Source organism: Balearica regulorum, chromosome 9 (assembly GCF_011004875.1).
Source record: "Balearica regulorum gibbericeps isolate bBalReg1 chromosome 9, bBalReg1.pri, whole genome shotgun sequence".
Lineage (NCBI taxonomy): Eukaryota > Metazoa > Chordata > Aves > Gruiformes > Gruidae > Balearica > Balearica regulorum.
The window spans coordinates 23,485,834-23,513,027 of record NC_046192.1 but is presented as its reverse complement, the minus strand read 5'-3'; the positions used below and the strand labels follow the sequence as shown (position 1 = coordinate 23,513,027).

The window sequence follows — 27,194 nt, the reverse complement described above, 5'->3', positions numbered from 1 at the left end:
TCTGCCACCCACGTGCTTCAGGGGGCTGCTCTGCAGGGAGGATGCTGGGCGCTCTCCTGGGAGACTGGACCACAGAGTTTTTGCTTCTTTGCCAGGAATCACCCCCTGAGCCCGATTTGAGGGCTCCGGAGCTCCTGGCTGAACCCAGGGACAGTGACAAGCCTGTAGCCCTCAGGATGCTACAGGGGCACCCTGAGCACAGCCATGGTCTGAGCTGGAGCCCTGAAGCCATGGGTCATGGCTCCCTTGGCCAGACCCAAACAGACTCAAAAGCAGAGCTCGCTGCCCCCTCGAGCCATGACTCCCTGCCTTGCTGGGATATCTGCCTGTATCCTGCCTGTATCCCGCCTGCATCCTGCACCTTCCCTTCCCTGCTAAAGGAGGACGGAGCGCTGCGGATGAAATGGAGCTGGCAGACAATGGGAGAAAACTGCTCTTGGAGGTGTTCTTGCAGATCGAATGCCTTTGATTCTGGAATAAGCCACCTCCAGCCTCCCAGTGGGCAGGATCTGTCTGAGCTGGAACCGCCTGGGGAATCTGGCCAAGAAAGTGAATGAGGTGGTGAGAGCACGAGAGGCGTACCTGATATTGTCACGAGGACATTAAGGCCCTCGAGTACGTCCATCTGTTGAAATCGCCGTCTGTTGATCAGGTTGTAGACCTTCCCCTGTCCGCTTCGATCCAGCAGCATCAGGCCGTTTTCTGTGCCCACCAGCAGATTCACACCTGAAGAGGAGAGGGCAATGGGCACCGGGGGCCATGGCTGCTCCCGAGGACAACACCCTGAGCTCGTCCCTGCTACCACCGAGTGACCGACCGATCCCAGCTAAGGCTGTGATCTTCCCATGAACGTGAAGAAGCACTCGTACAGCGCAGGGACTCAGGGACATTAGCCTTGCCCGGGATGGAGAAGGGGACAAACAGAGGCAGGGCCTTGGTTCTGCAATGACACATTCACGTTCCATCGCCAGCCACACGCTCTGGAGAGCTCTGCTGAGGGCACGGTGTGATAAGGGGCTTACCCCATAAAGCAGCACAGAGTATCTCCGAGTTGAAGCGCTTCTTGTATTTCCGGATCTCCGGGGTGTCGCTGTGGGGACGGATGTTGGTGGGGTTGACGTTCACCACTGAGATCTTCCGGGCTTCGTTCAGCTTGGCCTGCTCCTGTCTGAGCAGCTCGCTGGTGAACAGGGCTTGCAAAGAAACACAACAAAACAGTGAGGTATGATGGACTAATTGCATGTACCTCTTCTGTCAGGTTTTTTTTTTGGAATAGGAAGACAATACTGGGTTTATTTTCTGATGTCATCACTATGTTAGAAACTATTAGCTTGAAGAGGGATCATCAGGATTTTCTCACGGGTTGGAACCACCATCAAACCCATCAGCAGGTGATGTTCCCAAACCTCCAGCCTTGCCTACTGAGCTGATCAGCACTATTCACTGCCTGCCTGCCCACATCCACCCACTTTCGATGACTTCTGAGCAACTGCCAGCTTTTTGGAGCTATTACAACCTCCCAGTTCTGCCAGGAACATTTCTCCTGGCTGCACAGGCAGACGGGTGGGTGGATTTCTGCTGTTCCCTGTTTTCTCCTGGACCTTTCTGGTGGCATTTTACTGGTGGGGGAGAAGTAGTTAGATGAAAACTGGACAGCGCAAGGATGCAGACGCGAGTAATGTTTAGACATAGTGAAATGTAGAAGAGGTTCAGTGGGGTTATTCAGGCTCCACGACCTGGTTTCCATGAAACCCTCCTCCCCTCTCAAACTGGCCCCATTGCCTCCTACCAGTAGCAGATGACTCTTCATCCTCATCTTCATCTTCATCAGTAGGTGAGGTCTGATACACTCTGGTGTCCACAAAGGGGGTGAAAGAGGCTTTGGTGCTACTTCCCATACCATACTGGAAAACAAACAGCACAGAGAGAGCTCAGAGCACCGGAATAACAATAATTTTGTGTATGTGTGTATACGTATAGACTTCTTCATTAGCAGACCCAGTGCCTGCCCCTGCGGTGCCCTTTGAGCCCTCCGTGAACATCTGCTCCTCCTCCCCCATAACTAATCAGGAAAAAACATTAAATTACATTTATGAGTGTCCATGAGCAACAGAAAACGAGAGGAGCAGGGCTCGACTCTGCTCTCTTCTCGCAAGCAGAAGCACAGCACAGCCGTGAGACCGGTTAGCGGAGAAGGGCCAGAGGCAAAAGTCAATGCAGGTAAAACCCAACTTGTCTGCATGTTTTTAGGCAACACCTACCTAAAAAAGCCCGCTCTGGGATGTCCAGAAGGTGAGAGTTTGCTTTTCCCACCCTCCTGCCGTGCAGCCAAGGTTGGCAGGATGGCGCTGGGAGCCCACGGAAAGCCCCGGCGTGGGGCAGCTGACAGTGGCCCAGTGACCCCCAGAGTAATTCAGAGAGCTGGAAAAGGGGCGACTGCTGCTCTCCTTGTGCCAAAGCCAAACGCCAACCAGCACAGTCTGAGCAAAGATTTTATTTCAACAGGTCGTGGACGATCTAGTTTAGGACCTGAAAAGCGTACGCTGGAGAGCTCGCGCAGCCCTAATACTGCTCTGCTTTTACTGCCTGTTACCTTGGATTTGCTGGGTTAAGCCCAAAGTATTTACACCCCTGGCAAAGTAGGAGAGGTCTGCTCTCTAGCAAAACACCTGTTTTTCGTTCTGCGGGGCTGTTATCGCGGGTCCTCACACCTATGACTGAGGCAGGACCCAGCAATGCCCCTCAGCACACCCGGCGGCTCCAGTTTTGGGAGGATCTGAAGTGCTGGAGGCGGGGAAGGCTCAGAGTGAGCTGTGCGGTGCTTTAGGCAGAGCTTTTGAACAGGGAGCGTTCAAAACCACCTTGGATACTCAGGCTCATCAGAAGACAGCATCCCCGACATTGCTCCATCCCCCCGAGTCTGGTCTTCAGCACACCCCATGGGGACCACATGTACGGGTCGCTTGTGATTTCCATGAAGTGTTTTAAATGGTGGGATTTCAAGCGGGACTGCAGAAAGGGCCATTTCTAAGCTAACAAAACAACCTGAACGTATCACAGAGAATGTCAGAACCAATACTTTGCCACGGGAATTCGGGGAGGAACAAACTGCAGCATCATGTTGCATTTTTTTTAAAGCCATGGTGTTGTTAAGGCAGAAAACGAGGCTAAGACCTTCTCCCAAGCAAAAGGAAAGCCTTTTTGTGGACTGTGGAAAGCGTTGTGATTTCCCCCCCTCGTTGAGCATCTTATTTTTCCTACTCCAGTATTTACCCAGGATATATTTTACGATGAGCTCCATTAAGAGCTGTAACAGCAGCAAAACCCAAGTCACTCTGCAGCAGCACTACTGCTCACATTTTTCTTCCTCGAGACGTTTTCCTTCCCTGAAATAAATCTTCCTCAGCTGCCACGTCACCGAGTCACCAGAGCCCAGGCTGCTCCCCATGCCCACCGCCGCGGCCCCCCAGCTGACAACAACCGTGGGGACAAGCCCGTGCTGCAGGGAGGTGTGCCACGGGGAACATCCATCCCGAAACCGGGCTGGGCTCGTACCAGTCCTCCAGTGGGCCACAAAAAGATTTAGGGGCAAAAAACCATCGGGTGCGGTAGCACCATCATGGCTCGGGATTTTCCAAGCGTTTTGGGGCTGGCATCCATGGGTGAGCCGGCATCCATGCCCCACGCCTGTCAAAACCACACTGCGCATCCCGCTTCCCTCCCGTCTCTACTCCCCTGACAGCCCGCCTGTTTCTATAGAAACAGGATGGATTTCCAAAAAATACACGGTAACCGAGACCCATGGAAGGAGTTAACTGCCTGTGGCAGGGAACAGATACCGCATTTACATACACAGTACGGCCACATTTGTGTGAGATATACTCGCTACTTCATGCTTCTTTCATATCCAAGAAATACACAATTTTTTCCCTCTGCTCGATGTCTTTTCCATAAAACACCAACAATTCAGTGATGAGGAAAAAAATCAGTATTTACAGGGATGCTCTCCAGCTGAGAGCCAGGTGCTTTCTGAAAAGTGAATTAGAAAGAAACCCCTCATCCCACTGCACCGAGTGTTTCTTTTCTTTGCTCAGATTCAGTTATTCTCCTAAGAAGCTGGCATTTTAATAACTTTCAAGCCTGTTATTTAAATATTAAGACCTCATCTTCCTGTTCAACTGCCTATAAACCTCTGCGGTCGCTTATGGAGACAGCATCATGCTGCAGGGCGAGGTCGTGCTTGCTCCCTTCTTTTTGCTCGCAGCACCATGAGTCACCTGGAAGCCTGTGAACTAAATCCCTAAGTTTCCACTTCCACCCACTCCCGGCTCAGTCAGCCCTAAAAATGCAGTTTTAGAAATGGAAAAGATCTTCTTGGGTGGTATTCTATAAATGAATATATTTAAACCCAATCCTTGCGTACTGTCTGCCTGTGTTTTAGCAGTCCCAGGATGACCGCGGAAGGTGTTACTTTCAGGATGAAACTCTCTCATCACTGCTTTTAAAGGCAACGAAGAAACGGGTAAAACCTTGCGATCAAGTCACGCACCATCTGTTCTTACGTTTTATCAATGCCCAATTCCAAGCAATTGTTATTTTTATACCGCTAGTAAAAGTACACCATAAAATGAGTACATCATTTCTATGAAAGAGAGTACAATGACACAACTTTTGATGTATAACCAACAAAATGGAAAGAAAAAAATTAAATAACATAGCTTATTTAGCATCAAATGGGTTGATTTTTCACAGGAAAAGAGAGAATTGTGCCCGGTTCCCACAGCTGGTGATGGTAAGGAAAAAACACTGATTCCCTTGTCTTCTGTGTTACAGCTTGTACTTTCTAGGACTTTTTACACCTTATACAATGCTAATGTTCAATCGTGTCCCTGTAAAACAGCTACCAGGGAGAAACACTTTGCCATGACAGGAAACGCACGATTTTAAAGGCGGGCAGATTTTTTCTAGTCTGAAGAACTATCCGGAATTTTGTTGGCTTCGGTTTTTGCTGACCTTTTGAGTCATGCTAAGTATCAGAGATCGCACAGGTGGAAGCTGGGCCCAGTTGAAATGAAAGGCATCACTGGCTCTCATCATTTTCTTGTATTTCCATATGTCAAAAAATAAAAAAATGGGGCTTTCACATCAGTTGGCAGCATTCAAGCCATCACCACCAAAATTCCAGCTGGTGGGCTTGAGAGCAGACCTAGTACGCTTTTCTACCATCAGCTATAGACGCATATAGGAGTAACCCATCAGATTCCCTTGCATTTCCACTACGCTCACCCACGTGGACCAGAAACAAAGAGAGAGAAGAGCCAAGAAAGCGAGGGAGGAAAGCAGGGAAGCCCCTTTGCGGGGCAGAGATGTTAATACTTGTTTAAAGCGATGCAAAGGAGAAAGAGGAGACCCCCCCCCACCACCTACTTCAGGCACCGAGTCCATGTCCTGCGCATGCGTGGAGACTCGCCCCAGGGCCTCGGTCGGCGTGCCCGCAGGCGAGTGGCTTTGCTGCACCAGGTCAGGGAGATTGATGTGACCTGCAAAGCCATTGCTGGCTGCGTGGCCAGAACGCTTTTTTTCACCAGAGGTCTGCAGAGACACAAGGCATGAGGAAGAAAGAGAAGGGGGGGGAAAAAAAGAGAAAAAGAAGAGAAAAAAAAAAAAACCCGAACAAAACCAAGCCGTTGGCAGTCCCCCAGTTCCCAGAGCAAGCGCAGGAGAAGGACCCTCTCTGTTTCCATCCCCATGCAAGCTGGCAAGCAGCAAACCAACCCCCCACCCCAGGAGAAATAAAGACAGGATTAATCACAAAGTCAATACAGAGTAATTAGCCACGTTACAGCGAGAGAAGCCTGATCACCATTGTTTTGAGACAAGGAACGTAGGGCAGATTCTGCTCTGGCCACCATGGGTGCAAACCCCATGGCCAGCTCTCCTCCCACACGGCCACCGGTGACAGCAGAATCTGACCCCTTGATCAGCGTTAGCCTTAACGGCTTTGCACAGCTACAACAGCGAGTAGCCTGACCGCAAATGCCAACACAGCCCCCATCGCATGTTTCTGTAACCCAAAACAGCAGTGAACAGCGGCAGCATCGGCAGAACGACTGGCATCTTGCTCTGCGCACAAGGTTCCCGGGGCTTCCCTACGTTTCCCCTTCCTCTCCACCCCCACCTCGTGCAAGACAGTTGCTGGGAAGTTTCTAACCTTCCCTGTCGTTTTGAAATATTTGCCAGTTTGATGGATCGCACCTACCTGGAGCACATCAATGAGATCACTATAGAGACTTGCCTATTTATTGAGATTAGTGGAAAACTTCCTCTGAACAGGCTCACCACGTTTCTGATCAGTCCTGACAACATTCATCCTTTGCTCACTCACTTCCATCACCTTCAACCACCTTGCTGTCCTGCCAAAGAGCGAAAAGCCCTTTGCCCAAAGCTCACTGACCTTGGCGAGTCTGTCCTCTGATGGCTACGGTGGGGAGCAAACAGTGAGTACCCAGCAGGAGGCTGCAGTTTGGGTTTCTTATCACACTCCCAAAGGGGTTTCCCAGTTGTCTGTCTCACCCTTGGCTTTTACACCCTTCTGCATCACTGTTTCCTGAAATAGCCTCGCTGGTGTGGCACGTGTTTTACAGCTGTGAGGCTGAACACCAAGCTCATTGCAGAAATGGCTGCCTGTTCTAGCAGTGACTTGTTCTCCTGCCTAGCGGCATCACCCTCCCAGCTACGAGGATGCGCAGAGGGCTGCCCAGGCTGCGGGATCCCTGCTCTGAACGGCTCCATGCCAGTGAGGGGTTAGGTGGGCTGTGCATTGCTGTCCGGCTCCAAAACTCGTGGAGCAGCACGAGTGTTGCGACTTCTTTTGCTAACTCCCTCCTCTCTTTCCAAGCTGCATTCATTTTTTAACCTTCCTATGTGAATATTTTATATAAACGGAATTAAGAATGCTGCTCAAGCCTGGTTTGCATTTGATCTAAACATTCCTCCTTTATGATTGCTGACTCCAACCTCCCCTCCCTCCTTCTCCTCTCCCATCCACCTCCTTCACATGCCGGCAGGAGACTGACCCCCCTGTTCTACCAACTGCCAGAGCCTCCTGCCCCCTCACCAGGAGACCTGCTACCCGTCTGCGTTTCCAGCAGCATCGCCAGCACGTTCCAGCAACCAGGAAACCGAGAAACACCGAGGGTGATCTTACACAGCCTTCCTCTGCCTCCCTCCTCCAGTACCATCCTGCAGGATTGCTCCCACCGCAGCCGACCAGAGCCAGGGGGCTCGGCCCTCCCCAAACAGGACCAGCTCCTGGTAAAAGCCTCCAAATTCTCTACAAACCCCTGACACAGTGGCAAAGGGTGGAAAGAAGAGGGGAAACTTTGGGCCAGGTTCCGAGCGTATTAGCTAAACACTCTAAATTGAAGGTAACTTTTGTTGCCTGGAGCTACCGAGGGATTACGGCAGAGTCATTTGTATGAGCACCCTCCCTGCCGTGCCCTGACATCACTATTCACTGCTGTTTGTAGTTCTGAGAAACATTTGCACTTGTCACATTTGCTCCGAGTGTAAATTGTATTACGAGAGCGCTAACGAGCACAATTTACTCAGTCATTTTGTGTTCCGGACACACAGCACTGTTAGTTTTTGTGCTTACATGGGCAAAACCTCCTGAAGATGCTCCATGGAAATATTTGTTTTACAACTTACCTCCCTCACCATTAAAGTCCCTTCCCTTGAAATATTGCTAAACGTATCTGCATGGGAAGTCTCTATCCCATGGGTTGTCACCATTCCCAGGTTGTACGGCTCATTGCTTCCAGGAATTCCTGTTGGTCTGAGGACAGAACAGAAAAGCATTAATGATGGATATTTCCTTTGCTAAACTAGATGAAAAATCCTCTAATCTCACTGGAAGAAAAATTAGAAAATATATCTATTACATGTATGGGGAAATTATTTATGTTGTCAGAAATACAGGACCAGGGTCAGGTTGATACGCTACAGATACAGCACGGAGACCAAAGAAGGGCCTTTCTCATCCCAACGTGCCCCAAGAGGAGCACTGATGAACAGGTCACGAGGAGTTGCAGTCCTGCTCTACCTTACATCATTTTTTCTACTTAAGAAAGTTTTAAAAAATAAATAATTCACTCCCTTTCTTCCCTATCTCAACCCCTGAAGAGAGAAGAGTGCATCAGAGCATCTGATGACAAAAGACAATGAGGGAGGGGACGGGGTTTGGAGGAGGCACGGGCAGGAGTACAAGTTGTGTCCTGTAGCACTTTGCTGTTTTCCAGGTGAAAATGTAGCCCTAATCCATGATTTCACCTTGAGTTTATTTCTGTGCTCCTATCTCAAGAGAGAGGCTGGCATTTATTCTCACACACGTTAAATTTTAGGACTGCCTGAGAGTGGATGTCGCAGGCGGTGAGCAGCCGCTGTTACTTTATCATTACCTTCTTAGCAGACCTGCTGCTTAAAGAGAATTCAAACAAAACCGAAAGCAAATGACGAAGCGGCTCTGGATTACCCAGCCCTGCTTGTGTGCTGGAAAATGCCGGTGACGGTTATGAAGATGTTGCTAATGAGACTTGTAACTTTGCATTTAAAAGCCATACAGACCGTTTGCTTTCCATCAGTATGAAGTAATTCACTCTTTAACACGTCATCCCTGTGTACATCTACTTGTCAATGCCCAGAGGCTCATGAGGGAGCCTGGTAGCGTGAAAAGCCAAAGCAAGCCTGCATTCATCAAGGGGATTACTGGTCCGATGCGAGAGGTGAGCCCCAGGGACCCAACTCAATGATGGATCCTCTGGACAGGCATCCCCGAAGCACTCCAAACAACAGCGTGTCATACTTCTGCGGCACCTTTCACGTGAGGAGCTCACGCCTTCCTACCACTAGCTTTTCAACACCACCAAAGGCTGAGAAAATAACACAATTATTCCAGTGTTAGAAATAAGAAAGCAGAGCCAAAGAGGTTATGTTAATTTTGAGGCCATACAGTGAGCGAATGAATGCCTGAGGTAGCTACGAGGTCCCCAATTCCATCAGTGCGCAGTTTCCACGTCACCCTGCAAGAAATCTCTGTACATGGGCAAGAGCCGGCATGCACGGCTCAGAGGAGAGGGAGCCGCAGGGAGTCATCATAGGCTTCAGATGGAGAACAGGTATGGGTAGAGGTGGAAGGAGTAAACGGTCCCTGCTGTCCACTGGGACACAGAGATGGATGGGCTTATCCCACAGGAGGAGAGACCCGGACAGAGGTGGAATGAAGAGCAGCCCAGTGCTCAGGGAGGATGCCCAGGGAAGTTTAAAAATGGGTTATACAAAGATCACTTGGAAGATGCAGAAGAAGATGAGATGATCTCTCTCAGCCCCAGTTTCTAATGGAAAAACACTGAACGTAGGAAAAATAAAGCTTTGATAGAAAAATGCCCAACTACACCTAGTCTGAACTCGAGTTAGGTTTCCTTTTGTGAAATAAGGGTGTAAAGCCAAGCATTTGCTTTCTTTTTCCCCAGACAGAGCAGCACAGCCATGCCTGCAGATACCCACGAAGGCTTAGATACAGAAAGAGCTCCTGCCACCTCACTGTGACACAAGGGTTTGCACCTCAACGTTCAGTCTCAGGGGCGCGTTCACAGAGAGGACCTTATAGAGCAAGCAGCGTTCGGCTGGCAGTGGGTTTGGGGCATCCATCTCACCGCCGTGCCTGTCGTCCGACACATCTGGCTGCAAAGCATTCAGTGAGATGCTTTATCCACTGAAAAGTGCTGTGTCACATGCGAGGTGTTTGGCAGAAGGATGTCAGCACAGATGAACCGCTCCTGATGAAACTCCTCTTCTGCGAGCAGCCTGAGGCCCCTTCTCGCACGCATGACTGCCCATCCAACTGCTGCGTATTCACGGCCATCCCTCCGTCTCCTGGCTTTCTCCAACAAATTCCAAGAGCTCTGATTTTCCTTCTGCTGGACGGAAGCTCCAACCCAACAGCTTGGCACTCTGCATAGCATGGACCCTGTGGGTCTCCTTGCCACCCAGAGGGCTTCCGTGCCGCTCCACCCCCACCACTATGAAGCTAGGTAGACCTATATTGACTAATAATTCATTTAGCAGGAAGAATGGAAACGAACTGATGAAAAATGCAAATAATCCCCCTTCCCACAACTCCTCTGTGAATTCAAAGGGGCAGGAGTCAGACCCCTCTGCCAGGCGGCGAGCCCCCAGAAACGCCCCTGCAGTGCCACTGCTGCAAAGCACCGGGCAGGGAGCCTGGGCAGGGATGCTCCACGAGCTCACTCTGCATGAGGAGAGCTGGTCTGTGTGCGTTGAAGCTATGCTGCCCTCCTCTCCCATCCAGAGATACACAAAAGCACAAGCGTCCCATGACCTATAATGGGGACGCAACACCACAGTCTGCCGACTTCTTAATTTCAACGTTTATAGCCCAGCACGTTTTGCTGCCTGCACAGTGACTGAGCCAAGGACGAAAATCAAAGGCAAAGACTCAGGATTATTATAATCCTGGCTCTACCAGTTGGCACTGGGCAGGCCACCAAGTACTGTGCTTCAGCATGGCTGGATTTGAGGCACGACCAGGCTCCAGAGCAGGCAGAGCTTTAACACGCCAACCCCGTGGGCAGGACCCAAGGTGTGGGTGAGGTCAAGTGTGTCCACTCTGGCCAAAAACCCGCCTTGCTCATCAGCAGGAACAGGTCCATCAGCTTGGAGTCCAAGTTCACTGAATACGCAGTGCAAATAATTAATTTTTTCCCATTAAGCATCTCTAGTTTGGAGCAGGAAAGAGACTTATATGAGTAAATTATCCCTTACAATCATGACACCATTCCCAATGCCAGTCACCAAACACCGATGCGCTTTGGACATGTCCCATATCACAGCTACTGCTCCTCCAGACCAAGACACACCACGGTTTCACAGTTCCCCCTGCCAAAAGAAAGTGCTTCTTACATAAGCCGTGGGATGTCACTGACAGGCACGGTCCCATCATGCGTCTCGTTTTCCCCATCCTCCTCCTCCTCCTCACTGCTTTCCGACTCCTCGCTGGAGGAGGAGTAGTCCGTCACCTTCTTCAGGGGGCGATTGGTTTCTTCGATGCGCAGCTCCCTCAACTCTTTGGCTAAGGCCGTCAGATCCTAAAGGGGATGGGGGCAAGAAAACAAGAAAGCGATGGCTATTATATTTAAAGCGAGGAGAACGTCACATACATCTCTTCAAAAGCCAATGCTAACAGCACGAGCAACAAGAAATAGCTTTACGGAGTCGTTACAAACATGAGACGAACGTAAGACAATGTTTGTAGCATGTAGCATTTATTAAACAAAACAAAACTGATTTACGCTCACTGAAAAAATCAATAGCCAACCTCTTCTTTTTCTGTTTGGAACGTGTATGTGCATATATATACACACACTTATATGTATATACACAACAATTATATTTGTTGGAAAAGGTGAAGTTCAGTCACCATCATAGTAAACTGGAAAACAATGTCATTTCAAAGATTGGCTTGGAGAATTTCTCCTGCAGGGTTTTCTCTTCTTTCAAACTTCTCAAAGAGACCCTGTAATTGTATTTATTCTGTAATAAATGCATTTGGGAAGGAAGCAATGACAGCATCTCCCATGGAGTGGTGCAATCCCCACGTCAAGAGCTGCTTCCGTGGTGAGTCTCCGCTGTCGGGCGGCTGCCGAGAGGCGGTGAGGAGCACGAGGAGAAGCGCCCAGCTCAGCCAGACTTTGGAGTCACAGCTCTGAGTCAGCCACATGATAAAAAAAAAAAAAAAAAAAAAAAAAAGAAATCCTTCAGCGGGACCCATAAAGCACTTTATGTGAAATGTGGCAGCCTACAAGCTAAGGGGAGAAAAAAAAAAAAAAGCCAAAAAAAAAAAAAGCCTTGAAACAAGAAAAAAGATAGGAGCAGTCCCAAAGCCTAGTAAGAATTTTTCAGTTTACCATGACTTTGATGAGGTCTCAGACCCGACAGTCATATAAAATAGACATTGCTATTTCAAAACAAGGAACATGGCAGGCACCGTGTAGAAAAGAGACTTTTTGTTATCTTACATGCTTTTATAGCAATGCAGGGGGAAGCAGTAGGGCAGAAAAGCATGAGAGCTCGAATTAGAATGGGTTAGAGAACTCTGTTGCACAAGACATGCACATGACGAACAAAGCATCGCAATTGTCAGTCTTACCATTTCTCCCTATATTAGTGACCGAGGTAGGCATCAGTGCATTCGGTCAGAGATAAAGGATTAGGGAGAAAGAAACTCATTGAAAAAGACTAAATTCCACAATTGTCTTACGGCCATACTCTCATTATTTACTGCATTTCCAGTTTACCGTTCCAGCAGGGCGACTACGGCAATACTAATTACGGTTGCAAAGGGAGCTCTTAAAATCTATCCCGTCGACACGTCAAGAAAACGTTGGAAAACTTCTACGGCTGAGATGCAAGCCCAGTTTATTTTTTAATCGCGAAGCAGGAAGAATTTGCAAGCAATCTGTACTTTGATTATCGATGACCCACACCTCCCGGCGGGCTCCCACCGGCGGACAGCCACACATTCTGCTCCCAGGTCTGCCCAGGCTCTGACGTAGAGGAGAGACTCCCATGGACGTCAGAGAGTTTTGCGTCAGACCCGTAAATTTTAGTATACCACAAAAAGCTAGTTGTTTTATAAAAAAAAGGATCAATCCCTGCTCCACAGTGGGTACTTGTGATGGGTACTGCATATCCCTTTCCAAATGCTCTCTGTACCTTTAAAGAAAGGCTCTCTTCATCATGATTAAAGAGAGAATGAGGGATTTCAAGAGTTTATTTTCGATGCCAACATGTTTGGGATTGAAATACAGTCAAATCTGCAGTCACGACAACTAATTATTTTAATTAGCGCTGCAGCAGCTTCAATGATGATTGTTTCTTTTCCTAAAGAAGAATCAATGACAATTTCAACAGCTTAACAATGCTTTCCATTTAGAGTATGAAATACGCTCTTTATTGAGCACTTGCCTTTGAGTTGGATTAGAGCCTTCTCAATTTTAAAAAGGACTTTAGGACTGTGTAAGAGCCTCTTAAAATCGCAGCTGGAGTTCCTGCAGTGCAGGACAAGGACTGAACCCTTCCCTGTCAGAGCGAAGGACCACGAAAATTACCTCTTTTTTGCACCTTCCATTTCTAACGTGCTTCAAGGCACCCTATCAGCTTTCTTTGGTCATCACTAGAAGATAGTCAAGTATTTTAAAAATCAGCTTAATTAGTTTTTAATAACTAATGTGGAAGTTGTAACAGCAATAATAGTCCCAGAGGATATCATCAGATAACTCGTATTTCCTAGTTAATGCTTTGCCTTGGGATGGTTAATTCTTTGATGCTATCATTTTCTCTGAGTAATGAGCACTTTGTAGGATTAAACGGCTTCACTGAGTTACTCTTGGACCAAAAACAATCTGACAACTAGAAAGTGCTCTGTAGTTCCACACGTGTTTGAAATGTTATTACTGAGGGTGACATAATACATAAGCTAACAGTATCAGTGCTCTTTAATTACTTTTAATTACAAAGACTTCTTTAGATTTAATATTTGCTGGAATCAAGTCAGATTGGTTTCCAGAATCACATAGCTCATTGAACTTGAATTTAGCACACACGCTGCCTCTATTTAGGCAGTGATTTATGTGCTTTTTTCTTAACAAAGCACCTCATTAAACAAAACGCATTGCTCATGTTTTATCCAAGAGAACAAGTTAACTAGCCAGCACATCTTCCTTCTTTCATATCTTCTATTTTTAGAGGAAAGAGGCTGCTGGAGAGGCTGCTGATACCGGTGCTTTCCATTACAGTTCCGCAGTTCCCAGTATCAGCAGCGTGTGCACAGCGATGCACATGGGAGGCAGGTTAAATGCTAAATCAGGAATGTTTGGTCTTCTCCCACGAACATTTAAACATTCACCATGGCCAGACGTACACACGTGTAAAATATTATCATGTGGTGAAAAAGGTGTAATTCAGAATTTTTTTTTTTTTAAGGTGCTGGATGAAGACTAGCATTGCCCATCAACATTCAGGATGGCTCTGGCTTTACAGCTGATGGTCTGGTCCATGAGAATGAATTACCCACTGTATTCCACTGCTATATTTTCCTTCCTTTGCCAAGTGCCTTCACTCGAATTAGGCTTAAAATATGTTTTGAATAGCGCTCGATGCCCCCACTGAAATCAGCGGGCAGCAGGGGGCTGTAGTTGAGAGCAGAATGCGGTGAGCGGAGCAGGCTGCCCGAACCACCTCCACTGGCACAAGGAACCTCCGCTCTCTCTCTTTCTCTTTCAAATACGCCCGACAATGGCAGCACCCTTTGCTCCGTGCGTGAAAATCGGGGTGCTTCTTGCCACGGCCTCCATGCAAGTGGTCTGGCCAGCGGGTTTCAGGCAGCCCCGGCCGAGCTGAACACACCAGCAGTGCCGCTCCCCTCCCCACGGGCAGGCTCCCTGCACCGAAACGCAATCGTTCGGTCTCCCGTCTGACCCAAGATTGCATCGCCACCTTTTTCAGTGTCAGCACCAAGAAAACACGGTTCGATATTAAGCGCTAACTAGTCAACCTTGCATAGGCATGACCCACTGAGAAAAGATATCACTAACCTCATCTATAGCTTTCTTATAGCTCTGTGGGTAAAGGAAGAATAATCAGCATCAGAGGAAACAGATCGGGACAGGAAAAAGCCAGAGGAAGGGCAAGCAGGTTAGAAATAAAATTAGAATTGTTAGCTCAACGCTGTGGAGTGTAGAGAAAAAAAACACATCAACAAAACATTAATACACATTAAAAAAGAGAAGCAGTGGAAATTCATTTCGTTATTAGGCCAACTCTGCAGTTTTAAAATACAAATGTTAACAGCATTAAACCAGGAGGAAACACTTCGGATGAGATTTTGCTCAGAATAGTAAAACGGGAGTGTACAGAGACCACTACCAGGTTTGGTTTTAAGCTGCGAAGGCTGTCGGGGGCCGGTCGCCCAGCCTTCCTGAGCAGAGCATCCCTCCGCCGGGCTGCTGCGGGGGGGACATGCAGCACGGAACACAACAATGTGCCATCGGCAACCACTGTGCCCAAGCTAGCAAAGCCCTTAAGCATCTGCTTCACGTGAAAACACAGGCTTAAGTGCTTTCCCCTAGACTTGGGCTCCTGATAAAAACTCATGCACTCTCTTAAGCATTCAAATCTCCCACGGGCTCTCGCCGTACCTCTGCTTTCCAGTTTCTCCACTGGAGAAGCAACGGTACTAGCCTCTTTTTTGGGGTTCCCGTGGTTGTGCTACTGCACCGAAGGCAAACACGGCCAAGCCGGCTGGCAACGTTCCCGCGGGAAATAATTTAAGACTCACAGCGGGTCGGCTCGGTCGCGTCACGTCCCTGTTGTCTTCCTGCTTTACCTTGGCGGGCTCGTGGGAGAGCACGGGGGACCCTTCGGGCTTGGTGTTCCCTGGGTGAAAGGCAAGCGGAGAGAGTGGGAATTACACACTGCTGAAAGCTGTCGCTGCACCCCATCGCCTGGGATGGGTGGGTGTAGAGGGCTTCATCATCCCCCCCTTGCGCCGGGGCAGCCCCTTCCCCTGCTATTTGCCCAGGAAGTGCAGGAAGACAGTGGTGAAAGCTGACAAGGACACCCCAGGCTCAGGACTGGATGCCCTGTAAATAGGTAATTTTTGTCCAACTACTAAAGTTTCACTACGTTTTGCTTCTGTTGTCTTGAAAAATCCTCCTGCTCCTCTCTGCCTGACTATCTGGAGTGTCCCTCCATAGAGTGACAGAAACCATAACCCAGCCCAGCCTCCACCGACAGCCTTCTCACAGCGGGACTGCCCTTTTTGCTACTAAAGAAACAAATTCACTCTGCAAAACAGTGAATGTATGTAATAAATTAAAAGCTCTGCAGCATCTGACATTGCTAGGATATTATTTGTCACAGGATTCCTCATTAGTAAAAACAAAACCAAAGCAAAAAGAACAACTGGCGATAAACTGCTTTTATTGACTACCTCGAGACGTGATGATTTCAACAACAGACACCTCATCTTACGGCCAAGTCATCAGAAATTCAAAGCATGGAGGCGGCATTTGTTTTAATGCGCTTCAGCCCTGGGGATTTATACTGTGGGGCTGCGCCAGAAATGCAGATGTATGGGCTGTATGTGCTTTAGCAACTCCTACTGCGATTAGATGGGGGAATGGAATATCTTTAAGAGTGGCTCTAAGATGAGAAGAAACAATTTGGCTAGGAACATAAACCCAGTGTAAGCACGGCTGCCTGGTGAAAGCATTTTAGAGAAAGCTCCTGACAGGCTAATTCACTCCTCTGCTCCCATCTCAGGCTTTGCACAAAGATGAAGCTCAAAAAAAAAAAAAAAAGAAAAGGAAAAAAGAGATACACACCCAAAGGGAAACACAATGAGCTTGGGTCAATGAAGATAGGAAGCATGCTGATATTCTTTTTTTTTTTTTTTTTTTTTAACCCTACAGCATAACCCTCCTTTTGCATAAATTACTTGGCACTGTGATGCTTCAGTACAGCACGCGAGCAGTGCACACTGCCGTGGGCATCCTACATCAGCATCCAGGCAAAGGGAGTGTCGGCACCTCTGTTTGCAAGGAGGCCAGCTGGTCACAGAAGTACATCAGAAACGATGAATCCTTTGATTTTTTAATTTTTTTAAAAAAGACATACATGAGATCAAAGACCTCTGTGATCCCTGCCCTTTCTGCTTATCAAACAAGTCTCAGAAAGCACGCCCGGTGCTAAGGGACGTTTTCCAAGAACCTCACCTCTGACTCTGTTGCGCTCGCTGGAGCCAGCCTGGGAGCCGGGCTGGGACCCACCCTGGGAGCTGGGCTGGGAGCTGGGAGTGCTGGAGCTGGAGGAGCTGCCGCTGCTGGTCCTCTGCAGCGGGCTCTCAACGATGGGCTCCGTCCTCCTCAGGTCTGGGTTGCTGTGGGAGGACAAAACAGAGGGGCACCGTCAGATGCTGCTGCACACACCTCTGGGGCTTCAGAGCCTTCCCGCGCCGCAGGCACAGTTGGAAGGTGCTGGAGAAGACAGGGCTGAGGTCGTCTCTTCCGAAGCTACTGATCCCGCACGTCCTACTGAAATCCATGGGAGATGAATTAGGCACTCAACATCTTAATGGAGGTGGATCACAACCATGATGATAAATTGGCTAGGGCGGCTTTCTACTCTTACTTTGCCAAAGTCAGCAAAAATTAAAAGATTCTTTGCTTTGCTTCTCCCCTTTAGCCTGTAGATGGGCAATGCTGGAGTTATCTGAATTAACCACCAATATTCATTGTAAACGTAGGCATTTGCAAATTGCTGTTAGACAGAGAAAGAAATATTTCAGCGAAGAAAGGATCTCAAGTTTGCAACAAGGCTGCAGATCAGTTTTGCCACTTAATCACACTTCCCAATTTTCATGGCTTCACTTTAAAGTCGCATAAGATAACCATTTTTCTTCCTTGATTTCTTTTACCCTTGTGAACATACATAAATCTAGAATAAAAAGCGTCCTTGATACACAAAGAGTGACTAATATCTCTCAGAGTATCAGATGCCTTTAGGAAATTAATTCTTATTTGGCACTGAAATGACATCAGAAGACAGGCTCAATTCAAAGTTATGCAATTTGGTTTTATACAATGTTCCTGTTAAGTGATCTTATTATTCAAAGTCCCATTAAAAATGTATAGATAGCTTTCTCCATCGAGTCCAATTAGGACCTTGCATACATAAAACCGATGCGGTAATACTAACACATGGCGTAACGCAATTGCAATTGGAGGGCGTGCACACAAAGTGCAAGGCGCGTGGAGCGTGCACACCGTGCCCCTCGGAGAACGATGGTGCAAATGGTGCAAAGGTCCATAGCCGTAATGGGGTCGTTGGCAGGATCGTTTGGACACTGCTTAGCATGGATATCGTGTAAAATCACTGCCTAGTGTTATCTTGCATTGACACAGGTGGGTACTAAAATGAGGAGAGCAAGACGGTAACTTTCTGAGTGCAAGAAAATATCCCCTCATTTGCTACAACAGGGTAACAAATAAAAGAAAGCATGTTTTAATAGTATTTACATTTATGCACGGGAGGAATCAAGAACCAATAGGAGAGGCGGTTAAAAAGGAAAATTGGAGAAATGCTACGTGACTGTGACAGAAATTAAATGTGAAACTATTTCACTAAATACTTAGTTAATGGACATGGTAGCATCCCAATTATTTCCAGTTTTCATCAAACTGAAGGCCTCCAGTTCATGCTATCCAGCTGACATGTCCTTAACTAAATTAATTCAAGAAATGTATTTGAATAAAATAATACTAATGTATTCACCTGTACTGACCAGGACTGGGACCGGGAGGCTGAAGGAAACACTGGGCAACCTTCAACTTGAATCCCACACTCCCGTTACCCTTTTTACTTTCACTACTACCCCTTACTAGGACCATGCAGCCCAATACCCCTCCATGGTTTAAACTGTCCTTCAAGCAACAGCTAATTAAAAGAACAACATTTTCAAGAATTCAAAATGCTTCAGCCTTGAGCAATAAAGAGGAACCAAGCACGATATGAATGTTTTGTTCTCGAATTTAAAAATAAAACGCCACAAAACACAACAAAAAAAGATTCCTCCTCCTTTTGCTACCCCTGCCAGCTGCTCCAGGCTGCTGCCCGCCGTATGCGGGTTTGCGGATGCACGGTCGGGGCACTGAGCTGGAAAGGAAGGCGTACGCTGAACCTGGTGACAGCACATGCCTACGAACAGCCCAGCGTTCGTCTTTTGACCTCACCCTGAAAGGATGAGGCAGGAAGAAGAAACTAAAATGCTCCATTGTATAAGGCTACGTATTTACCCTGAGATTTGTCTGTCTGAGGTCTAGAGATCTGCCTGTGATGCTCTGGAAACCAGACACAAGCTCTTGCATGACTAAGCCATGTTTTTTCCATCCATCTCTGAGCAGAGACTGTCAACTTCCCTGATGGTTTTAAACACGCCCAGGGATAGCTCTGACATGGCAGAGATGGGACCGCTGCTGTGGTGCGGCATCCTTCTGCGGGGTGCTATGAGCACGCCCTGCACACCGCCGTGCCGGAGAGCTGGATCTGGCTAAGCTAAAGGCCCTAGTCTTAGGAAGCTGAAAGAATTTAATCCTTGACCTACATCTAAGGAAGATCTCACCAAGCTGTATCAGTGTCTGTCCCCCGGCACATTCCTCAGTCATTACCTATGAAAAGCTGCTCTGATGCGTAGGAAATGTACGGTCGGTATCACTGAGGTCTCCCCACCGGCTTATATGGATCCCCTTATACGCAGGAGGTGACACTGGGAGAACCAGAACCTAATTCCACTACAGGGAGTACCCAAATTCCCATTTGACCCCAGAGCAGCAGATGCAGCATCCACTTCCAAACCCTGTGATGCCCAGGATTGATTCCTCCACCAATCAAAGCGCTCACAGCCTTTGGTGTCGGTACAAAATACTAACAAATGCAAAAATTCATCCCAGCCACACGAGAAGCATTGCAAATCTCGTGTTGTGACCAGTCAGCAGGCAGCAGCACTCCAGGACCACTCCTGCCTGTCCCCCTCGGTGTCCGTCCCCCTCGGTGTCCGTACCTTGCCCGAATGGGCTGGGAGCCCAGCCGGGGCCCCAGGGCGCTGCCGTTGCCCGGGGAGTTCTTCCTCGCCAGAGCAGGGGATATGGAAGTGGTTCGTTGAGGCACCTGGAAAGGAACGGAGACATTCGCCGTCACCCAGTCTGCCCCAGCACGTCAGGGGGCTGTTGGCACATCTGACATCCCCTTTCAGCACTGCCTCGAGACCTGGCTTAGAATTGATTTCCCACTGAGAGACAGACAATGTTTATATCAATTATAAACCGCAAAGCTCTTGGCTTTTAGAAGGAATCGCCCGAGCGTGAGACGGAAACGAGCTGCAAAGCTGCCGTCAGGGCTGCTCCCGGCAGAGGAGCCCCAAGCAGCACACAGAGCAGCCCAGTTACCATCAAACAGGGCATTTGCTTTTTCAAAAATATATGTGCGCACACACACATATATCTAATTCAAATCTAACAAAACCCAGTAAAGCAATTTTTAAGGTCAAATTCAGACTGAAGTGCATTTCAGCAGCCACAGTGGAGTTTTTAGCATCTCTAGTTCGGATACAACATGCACCAGCAGAGAGGTGTTGACTGATGGACAAACAAGAGGACTGATGGTGGAAAGATCCAGACCGAACCACCTAACACTCACAATCAAACCCTACGACCTTCGTTGAGCTTCAGATGCCGCTGCCAAACCCCCGTTGCCGGCAGGACGGCTCACCGCCAACCGCAGCCTACAGGCACTACGGTGAGTAACCTCGGAGCACTGCCTCGTCCCACGGGAGCACGGGCATTGCCGCGTGGCCACAGGTGCGGTGGTCTCATCCCCCCGCAGCGCAGGCTGATGTGGAGAAGCACGACGATACTCACCGTGCGATACCTTGCACCAGATAACAGAGAGGCCAAGGGTTCAGTGGGATTTGCGAAAAAAAGGATTAGGCTTTTTTTTTTTTTTTGAGAATAAACACATAGTTATGTTAGGCAAGATAAAAAGATTAAGAGCACGAACAAGCTTTTTATTCTGCGGCATCACTAGCTACAGCTTGTCTCATCAAAAAGAAATCTCCCCTCCGGGTAGGGTACTCTGCAGTCGGGACTTGGGAGTTTTTTACCTTCCTCTGAAGCATCCTGCCGTAAGCACTGGCACAAACAAGACGCCGGACCACAGAACAGCTGGCCCTGCCTCACGGGGCACTCTTTTCGTCCCGCTTACAAACACATCAAACCCTCTTCGAGCAGTAAAATATGAAGTCAAGGCTCCTCATGGGTATTACTGCTGACATGATGGCCTTAAATGGGATCTGATGGGGATCCCTTCCACAGCTCGTTTCGTCAGTCGAGGGGGAAAATACTCCATAGTGCTGGAAAACAGCTTTTTTCCAAGGAGCGGGTGCTGTGGTCTCACCGGGTAGCACATTACTGCAGTTCTCAAAGGACTCAAGGCAAAAGCCAACCTTAAAAGTGCGAAGGGTTTCTCAAAATTGGGTTAAACCCAGGCAGCCGCCCTTCTGGGCTGCTGAGTACCAAAGCACATGAACAACTCCAGGAGCTGTTGGCTTGCTTTTCCTCCTAAGCAAGCACCTATGTCTCTTATCACTTGGTGGTAGCAGAAATAGAAATAATATTAACATATGTGACACGCCACCATAGATCCCTTGCACAAGGAGGCTTACCTCGTAGCTGGTATTTTGCTCTTAAAAATGCAAGTCACTTATTTGTTAATATATAGAATATCTGCCTCTCAATCAGGGACAAATACTGCCTCACTGTCACTAATCAATTCGTAATCATTTTTCCTCTGTAAAAATCCTCCCAGGCTGAGCGCTGATTCACTGTAAGAGGAACTTTAATGGCCAAGTTGTAATTCTTCCAAAATGAAGGTGTATAAACAACGCAATCGAAATACTCGTCCAGAAGAGTCTTAATTAAAGAGGTACTACCAGATGCTGCCAAAATGTCAATGAAGGTATAAAGCTGCTGGAGCCCTTACAAGTCTACCATCAAATACTGATTGCGATTACAGGCACAGTACCAGACTAAAATGGACCCGTCTTATTGAGTATGACAAATTTTATGTTCCTATAATTCTATTTAAACAGAAGGTTGTTTTTTATCTTAGGGAAAGGAGAAATTAATTTATTTTGGCCTCTGTCCGGGCTCGAGAACTTTCTTTGCTGGAGGGCAACGCTATTTTGCAGCGCTGCGTGCGCACCCAAAAGCAGCTCCCAGCATCTCGTGCAAAACCTGCCTCAGGAAACGCAGCCCCTGGGCAGGTCGGTACCCGCCGCGAAGCCACGGGGATGGGCTCAGTCCTGCCCACTCTGCTTTGCCGGAGGTGCTGAGCACAGCACCATCCTGGGGGAATTAGCTCTGGGATTGCCTTTTTGACGTGCTGAAAGTGAGGAGCGATAGTGTTACCTTTGGTGGAATGTCTTCCTCCTGCCGTAACCAAGAACTTCGGTCAAACTTTTCAATGCGAGGGGGCAGAGGAGGGTTTTCTGAGGTGGGGTCCGAGTTCTGCCTTGGCATCTCAGTGCGGTGAGAGGTCACCGTCAGAGCCTCCTGAAACCCAGCCAGTCCCTTTGCAGGCTGTTCATGCAGTGACTGAGACCCAGACAAGGAGCTTCCTTGGGATTTCACAGTGACCAGATGTGGAATCTATGCACCAAGTCAAAACAGAACTATCAGTACAAAATGGAAAAAAAGAAAAAAAAAAAAAAAAAAGGAATAAAAAAATATTTAAAAATTTGATTTAAAAAAAAAATTGATTAGCACTTTGGATGCACTAAAAAGCCCCCTTGGTTTGAGATCAGCACTGCCTTGGTTTCAGGAACTTCTGACTTGTATTGCTTCAACGCAAGCTCTATTAAAAACTATGCTCGCACAGCTCAGCCTTTTAAAATCGGGCAATATCATGCTTCGGTCCTGACTGCTCCTGCGTGCGCACGGTGACGCGGCTCGTACCGACAGCCCCGCGCCGTTCTGTGGGTACCACCCCAGGAGCAGGGGCAGGCTGCTCCCTCCTGCCAGCTCCCGCACACGCCATGCCCGCCCCAGGCTCTGCCTGCCGCTTGCCAAATTTCCACCTCCCACGCCTGCACCTCTAAGGTTGTGCTAATGAGGTTTGGCATGGATTTTCCTTGTTAAAAATGAAAAACGAAAAAAAAAAGAGAAGGAAACGATAATAAATTAATTAAAAAAAATCGTCAGGAATTCTGAGGCATAGATGGCTTAAAAAAAAATATCTTGAGGCATGAGTTCTATAGGTCTAGGTAGCCCCTATCCCATGGATCAGCCCTATAGATCTGAAGGTTACGAGTGAAAGGAATACTGACATCTGTTTGGGGAAATCTGAGACATTCACAATGGTAGTTTGTGAAATCAGAGCTTCTTCCCAGGACCCTGTAAAGCTGCACTTCTTTGATATGGTGGGACTGTAACTTTTATTTGACATTTCTACATACATGTCTATGTACAAATGTACATGTATCATGTATATATGTATGCATGCATACATTTATGTGGGTCTCTGGGTTTCAAACAATCTTTTCATTAGTATTTTATTTCCAAACAAAAGTCTTTGTAGCTGTTGACAATATAGGTCGTCAAAAAGGTCACGGAAAAGTATTTGGTCAACCAGAGAGATTACAGTGAAGGGGGGTTTTACCCGCTTCCCAACATATATAGACCACGTTCATTGGGGAAAAAAAGAGCTGCACGTTTAAGGGCTTTCCTGCATGTATTTTGTTTACAGCTGGCATTGTACTGCTGACCTACAGGTGCACATCCCACGTGCGGATGGCACTTAGTTGCCACGTTTTCCCACAGAAAGCCCACGTGGACGTGGAGCAAAGGCTTTGCACTTCCCTCTGAAATCCCTGCTGCAGTCTGCGGATCTGCAGGAGCTCTTCCAGGGGCTGGACCAGAGCCAGCACCGACACTCGGTGCGGAGCTTTCGGTGGCAGAGTACTTACAGACCTCGTGGCTGGGAGGAATTTTTAGATGGTCATAGTGATCTACACCCTCTCCAGATGTGTTTGTGACTGATGTCAACTCAATGGAAAACCGAAACAAAACCTTGAATTAAAGCGGCAAAGAAAGCAAAACCTCTTTCTGACGATCCTCAGCATCAAAGCGTCCCGGGTCTTTTGTACCAGGCGCTGTGGTTTTTTTAGTCCTTTATATAAACCAGGTCCAAAGAGGAACAGAGCAACAGCCACACTGGACCAGAGCAGCGGTTCCTCTCGGTCCTCCAGCTTGTTTCTGGCAGTAACCAGTACGTGATGCTTCAAAGGAAGGTATAAACCAGCGTGATGTTTCTAACACATGGAGGTGACAAGAGGAATCCATGAATGTAGATGCTGCTCTTACTCATGAATACACTTAAAGCTGAGAAACCAGGGAGCAAGACACTATTTCCCTTTAATCCACTCTTTTTCTCGTTACCTTACCAGCATCCCCAGCATCCTGGCTCCGGTAGGTCAGCCTGCCGGGGGATGCACCATTACCTGCGGGTCCACAGGTCGGAGCAGAGGTGGGGTCCGGGCCGGCTGCACACCGCTAATGCTGAAAGACTCTGACCGAGGAGGCAGGTTGGGGTCAGAAATCCTGTTGGCCACCTTATGGGGCATGGCCGGCGAGCTCTGGCGATTGAGCCGGGAGCGCTCCTCCACCTGTGGCGAGAGGGGGAGAGTGGATGAACGATCCATAAAAAGCCATCTCCAACTGAAAACCAAGGTAAGAAAATACATATATGAAAAGCTCTTTTCTCTTCAGGTATATCAGGGTATTGTATGACCATGGAATTCAAGTTACCCAGCAGATATCGTGCAATAAATGCATTTTAAAGACATCAAAAAGACTGTTTGTATTTATGCGCATAATTCATTTCTGAATTTGAAATGGAAAAATAAAGAAAAAGCAACATGCCTCAGAGAGGTGTTTCTACAAGATGACTCCTGAGAAGCTCTTGCTTCTCCTCAAACATATCTTTAAGCAAGGGGACCCTTTTCCTTCACTACTATAAACACCACGAGGAGTGCTTTTGTTTGATCTGAATAAAAGAAAAAACATGGCAGCCAGAAAATAGCTGGCTTTGATCTAGATTTAGCGACTCTGGCACCTTGTCATTAAGGAAGGGGAAAAATCTCTATTACTGATAGAGAAATAAACCCAAACCTCACTGCTTTCAGTTACTCTTGCTGGAAATACAGTGGTTTCAGCTAACCCAGGCATACGTGCAATCTGGGTGCCCCTGCAGTTAGACTGTATGCATTGATATTCATGCAGCATATGCTATGCAGAATTTTTGGTACCTCGAGATCTGACGTATATTTTCATTTACGTATCATTAACGTGTTAAATACCTTCAGCATGTCCTGATTCCACCAGGTACAATATCACATTAAAAGGCAACGTACAGAACAGGTTTGCTTGGAAAGAACCACAGGTCGTCTTTAAGCAAATAAACATACATGAAACAAAAGAGCCATTATATTAATAAAAATGAATCTTTTCCTCTTTCAGATACTGAGCAGGAGTCAGAATAAAAGTTAGGTAAGAGATTTGTGTTACGGACTCTTTCCTTTCTAGTTCATGAGGGACCACCAGGGTCACTGCTGTGTCCCAGGAGGTCGTCACAGCTTCCCCAGGCGCTGCCCACCGGCTAGCAGAGACCGTGCAGAGCTCAGTTCAGTGATGCCTGCGGCAGTGGACACAAGGAAGGAAGGAGAGCAGAGTGGGAAGGAAACCCCCTCTGAACAAGGGAGCAGCAGCATGAGCGCTGGGTTGCAGGCCCGGTTCAGCACATCTCCTTATCAGCCAAGCCTTGGCACGAACAACGGCAGGCGGAGACGGTGCCGCCGCCGAGTCTTCCGGCTGTTTGCAGGCGCTCTCCGGCACGCTGCCAAGCTGTAATGCGCGGCTGGTTAAGGAGGACTTCAAAGCTTACATGGAGGAGAAGGCAGAGAGTGATGAAATGGGGATGTTTGTGTACTGGGAAGGAGAATGGTGCTTGATTTTCCCACTGCCAGCATCTCCTCACAAGCACTTTGTTGCACCGGCACAACAGAGGAAGCTCTTGGGACTCTCCAGCCTTACTGACTCCACCATTAAGCGGAAAGGGAGGAAAAAGCAGCAAACCCCTGCAGGAATTCATCATCGCTCCAGTTCCAGCCATCTCTAATTGAACTCAAGATTCCCATCAAACGGGAACATCCTTAGCTTCTGTGCAGGTCCCAGTGGAAGGCTGCTGATGTTTTAATACACCACTTCAAAGCCAGAGAAGGATAAGAGCCATGGGGACCGCAGGAGGAGCTGACATGCACGTTGGCTGCTGCAGAGAACAGCACGGTTCGTGACGCACAGCCGAGCCCCGAGCCCCCGGGAAGCTCTGAGCTGCGGGAAAGCACCGCAGGGCCTGGCCGCCGTGTGGAAAACGTCCAATTAAACCTGTCCCCTCCTTTATGCACGGTCATGTATGGCATATACCTGCCCAAACCTGTTCTTCAGCTGACCAAGCTTCTTTGTCACTGAGAAGTTAGACCTGGCTATCTGTATCACTTTGTTTAGCAAGTACTGGTCCATAGCAGGAGGGTTGGTAACGGAGAGAGCTGCTAATTACAGTACTACTGCTTAGAGTGCTAATGCCGTGTCCCTGGCTGGATCATCAGAGGATCCCAACATGATGTCTGAAAAGGCTCAGCTAGTCCTTGATTATAAGAAGAGAGGTCTGGGGCAGCACCCAAGCTACATCCCAAGTTAACTTCCAGAGGATAACTGTTCACTCAAAAGGAGATGAGCAGAAGGGACAGCAGATGGGGATGTGCATCCACGTGTGTTGGTATGACTATTCGATCAGACTGTTTTGTTTAGCATAAAAAAAGAGAAATCCTTGACTGTGCTCCAGGAAAGCTGTGAAGACGCCATCCAGCCTAGTTCCTAACCCAGAGCTTTGTCTTCACCAACAGGTCCGTCCCTTAACAAGGGGACACAGGGACACAACTGCAATGTGAGTGGCCACAGCCTCACCTTTATGCTTTACCCCATGTCTGCAGGGTCTTGGAGTCATCATGTGAAGACGAGTGAGGCAAGAAAATAAGTGTATAAAGGAGAAGTATGAAAAGCAGAGAGGGGCATGGCACAAGGAGAACTCAGCTGTGGTGGGTCCAGCTCCTGAGAGAGAAGACTTGAGACCAAAGAGCATAAAAACAACGACAGTATGGGATATCATGCAAAATCCTCAGGAAATATCCCAATAAGCTCTGCAGAGCCTTCAGAAATTGTAGGCTGAGCACCAGACTTGCCTTTTCCTTGTTCCCAAAGGAAAACAAAGTCTCAGTATTTCTGTTAAGTTAGCACGCATGGGTTGGGTATGGAAACTGTGAAGCTACAGCGAGAACCACGGTAGGCTGATTTAGCATCAAAGCAACTCTATCTGTACAACCAGCAAGGATGGTACTTCAATATATGCAGCAAAGTAGCTGAATTGTGCTAAAAGTGGGACTATGTAGT

The 27,194-nt window shown here is 48.0% G+C and overlaps 1 protein-coding gene across 9 annotated transcripts in view; it reads right to left on the bottom strand.

Annotated features, from left to right (window-relative positions):
* TNIK (TRAF2 and NCK interacting kinase) overlaps window positions 1–27,194 on the bottom strand; it is a 161,268-nt gene that overhangs the window by 8,740 nt on the left and 125,334 nt on the right. For 4 of the 9 annotated variants that reach the window (XM_075761558.1, XM_075761557.1, XM_075761559.1 and 1 more), the window contains 11 exons: window positions 24,191–24,355; window positions 22,101–22,340; window positions 19,697–19,803; window positions 16,854–17,017; window positions 15,416–15,513; window positions 10,981–11,165; window positions 7,711–7,837; window positions 5,428–5,592; window positions 1,790–1,904; window positions 1,023–1,193; window positions 583–726 (listed from right to left, as the gene is read on the bottom strand). In XM_075761558.1, the coding sequence (XP_075617673.1) occupies window positions 583–726; window positions 1,023–1,193; window positions 1,790–1,904; window positions 5,428–5,592; window positions 7,711–7,837; window positions 10,981–11,165; window positions 15,416–15,513; window positions 16,854–17,017; window positions 19,697–19,803; window positions 22,101–22,340; window positions 24,191–24,355 (1,681 nt within the window). The remainder of the gene's footprint in view (window positions 1–582; window positions 727–1,022; window positions 1,194–1,789; window positions 1,905–5,427; window positions 5,593–7,710; window positions 7,838–10,980; window positions 11,166–15,415; window positions 15,514–16,853; window positions 17,018–19,696; window positions 19,804–22,100; window positions 22,341–24,190; window positions 24,356–27,194) is intronic. The other 5 variants (XM_075761563.1, XM_075761562.1, XM_075761564.1 and 2 more) reach the window with 3 other exon arrangements.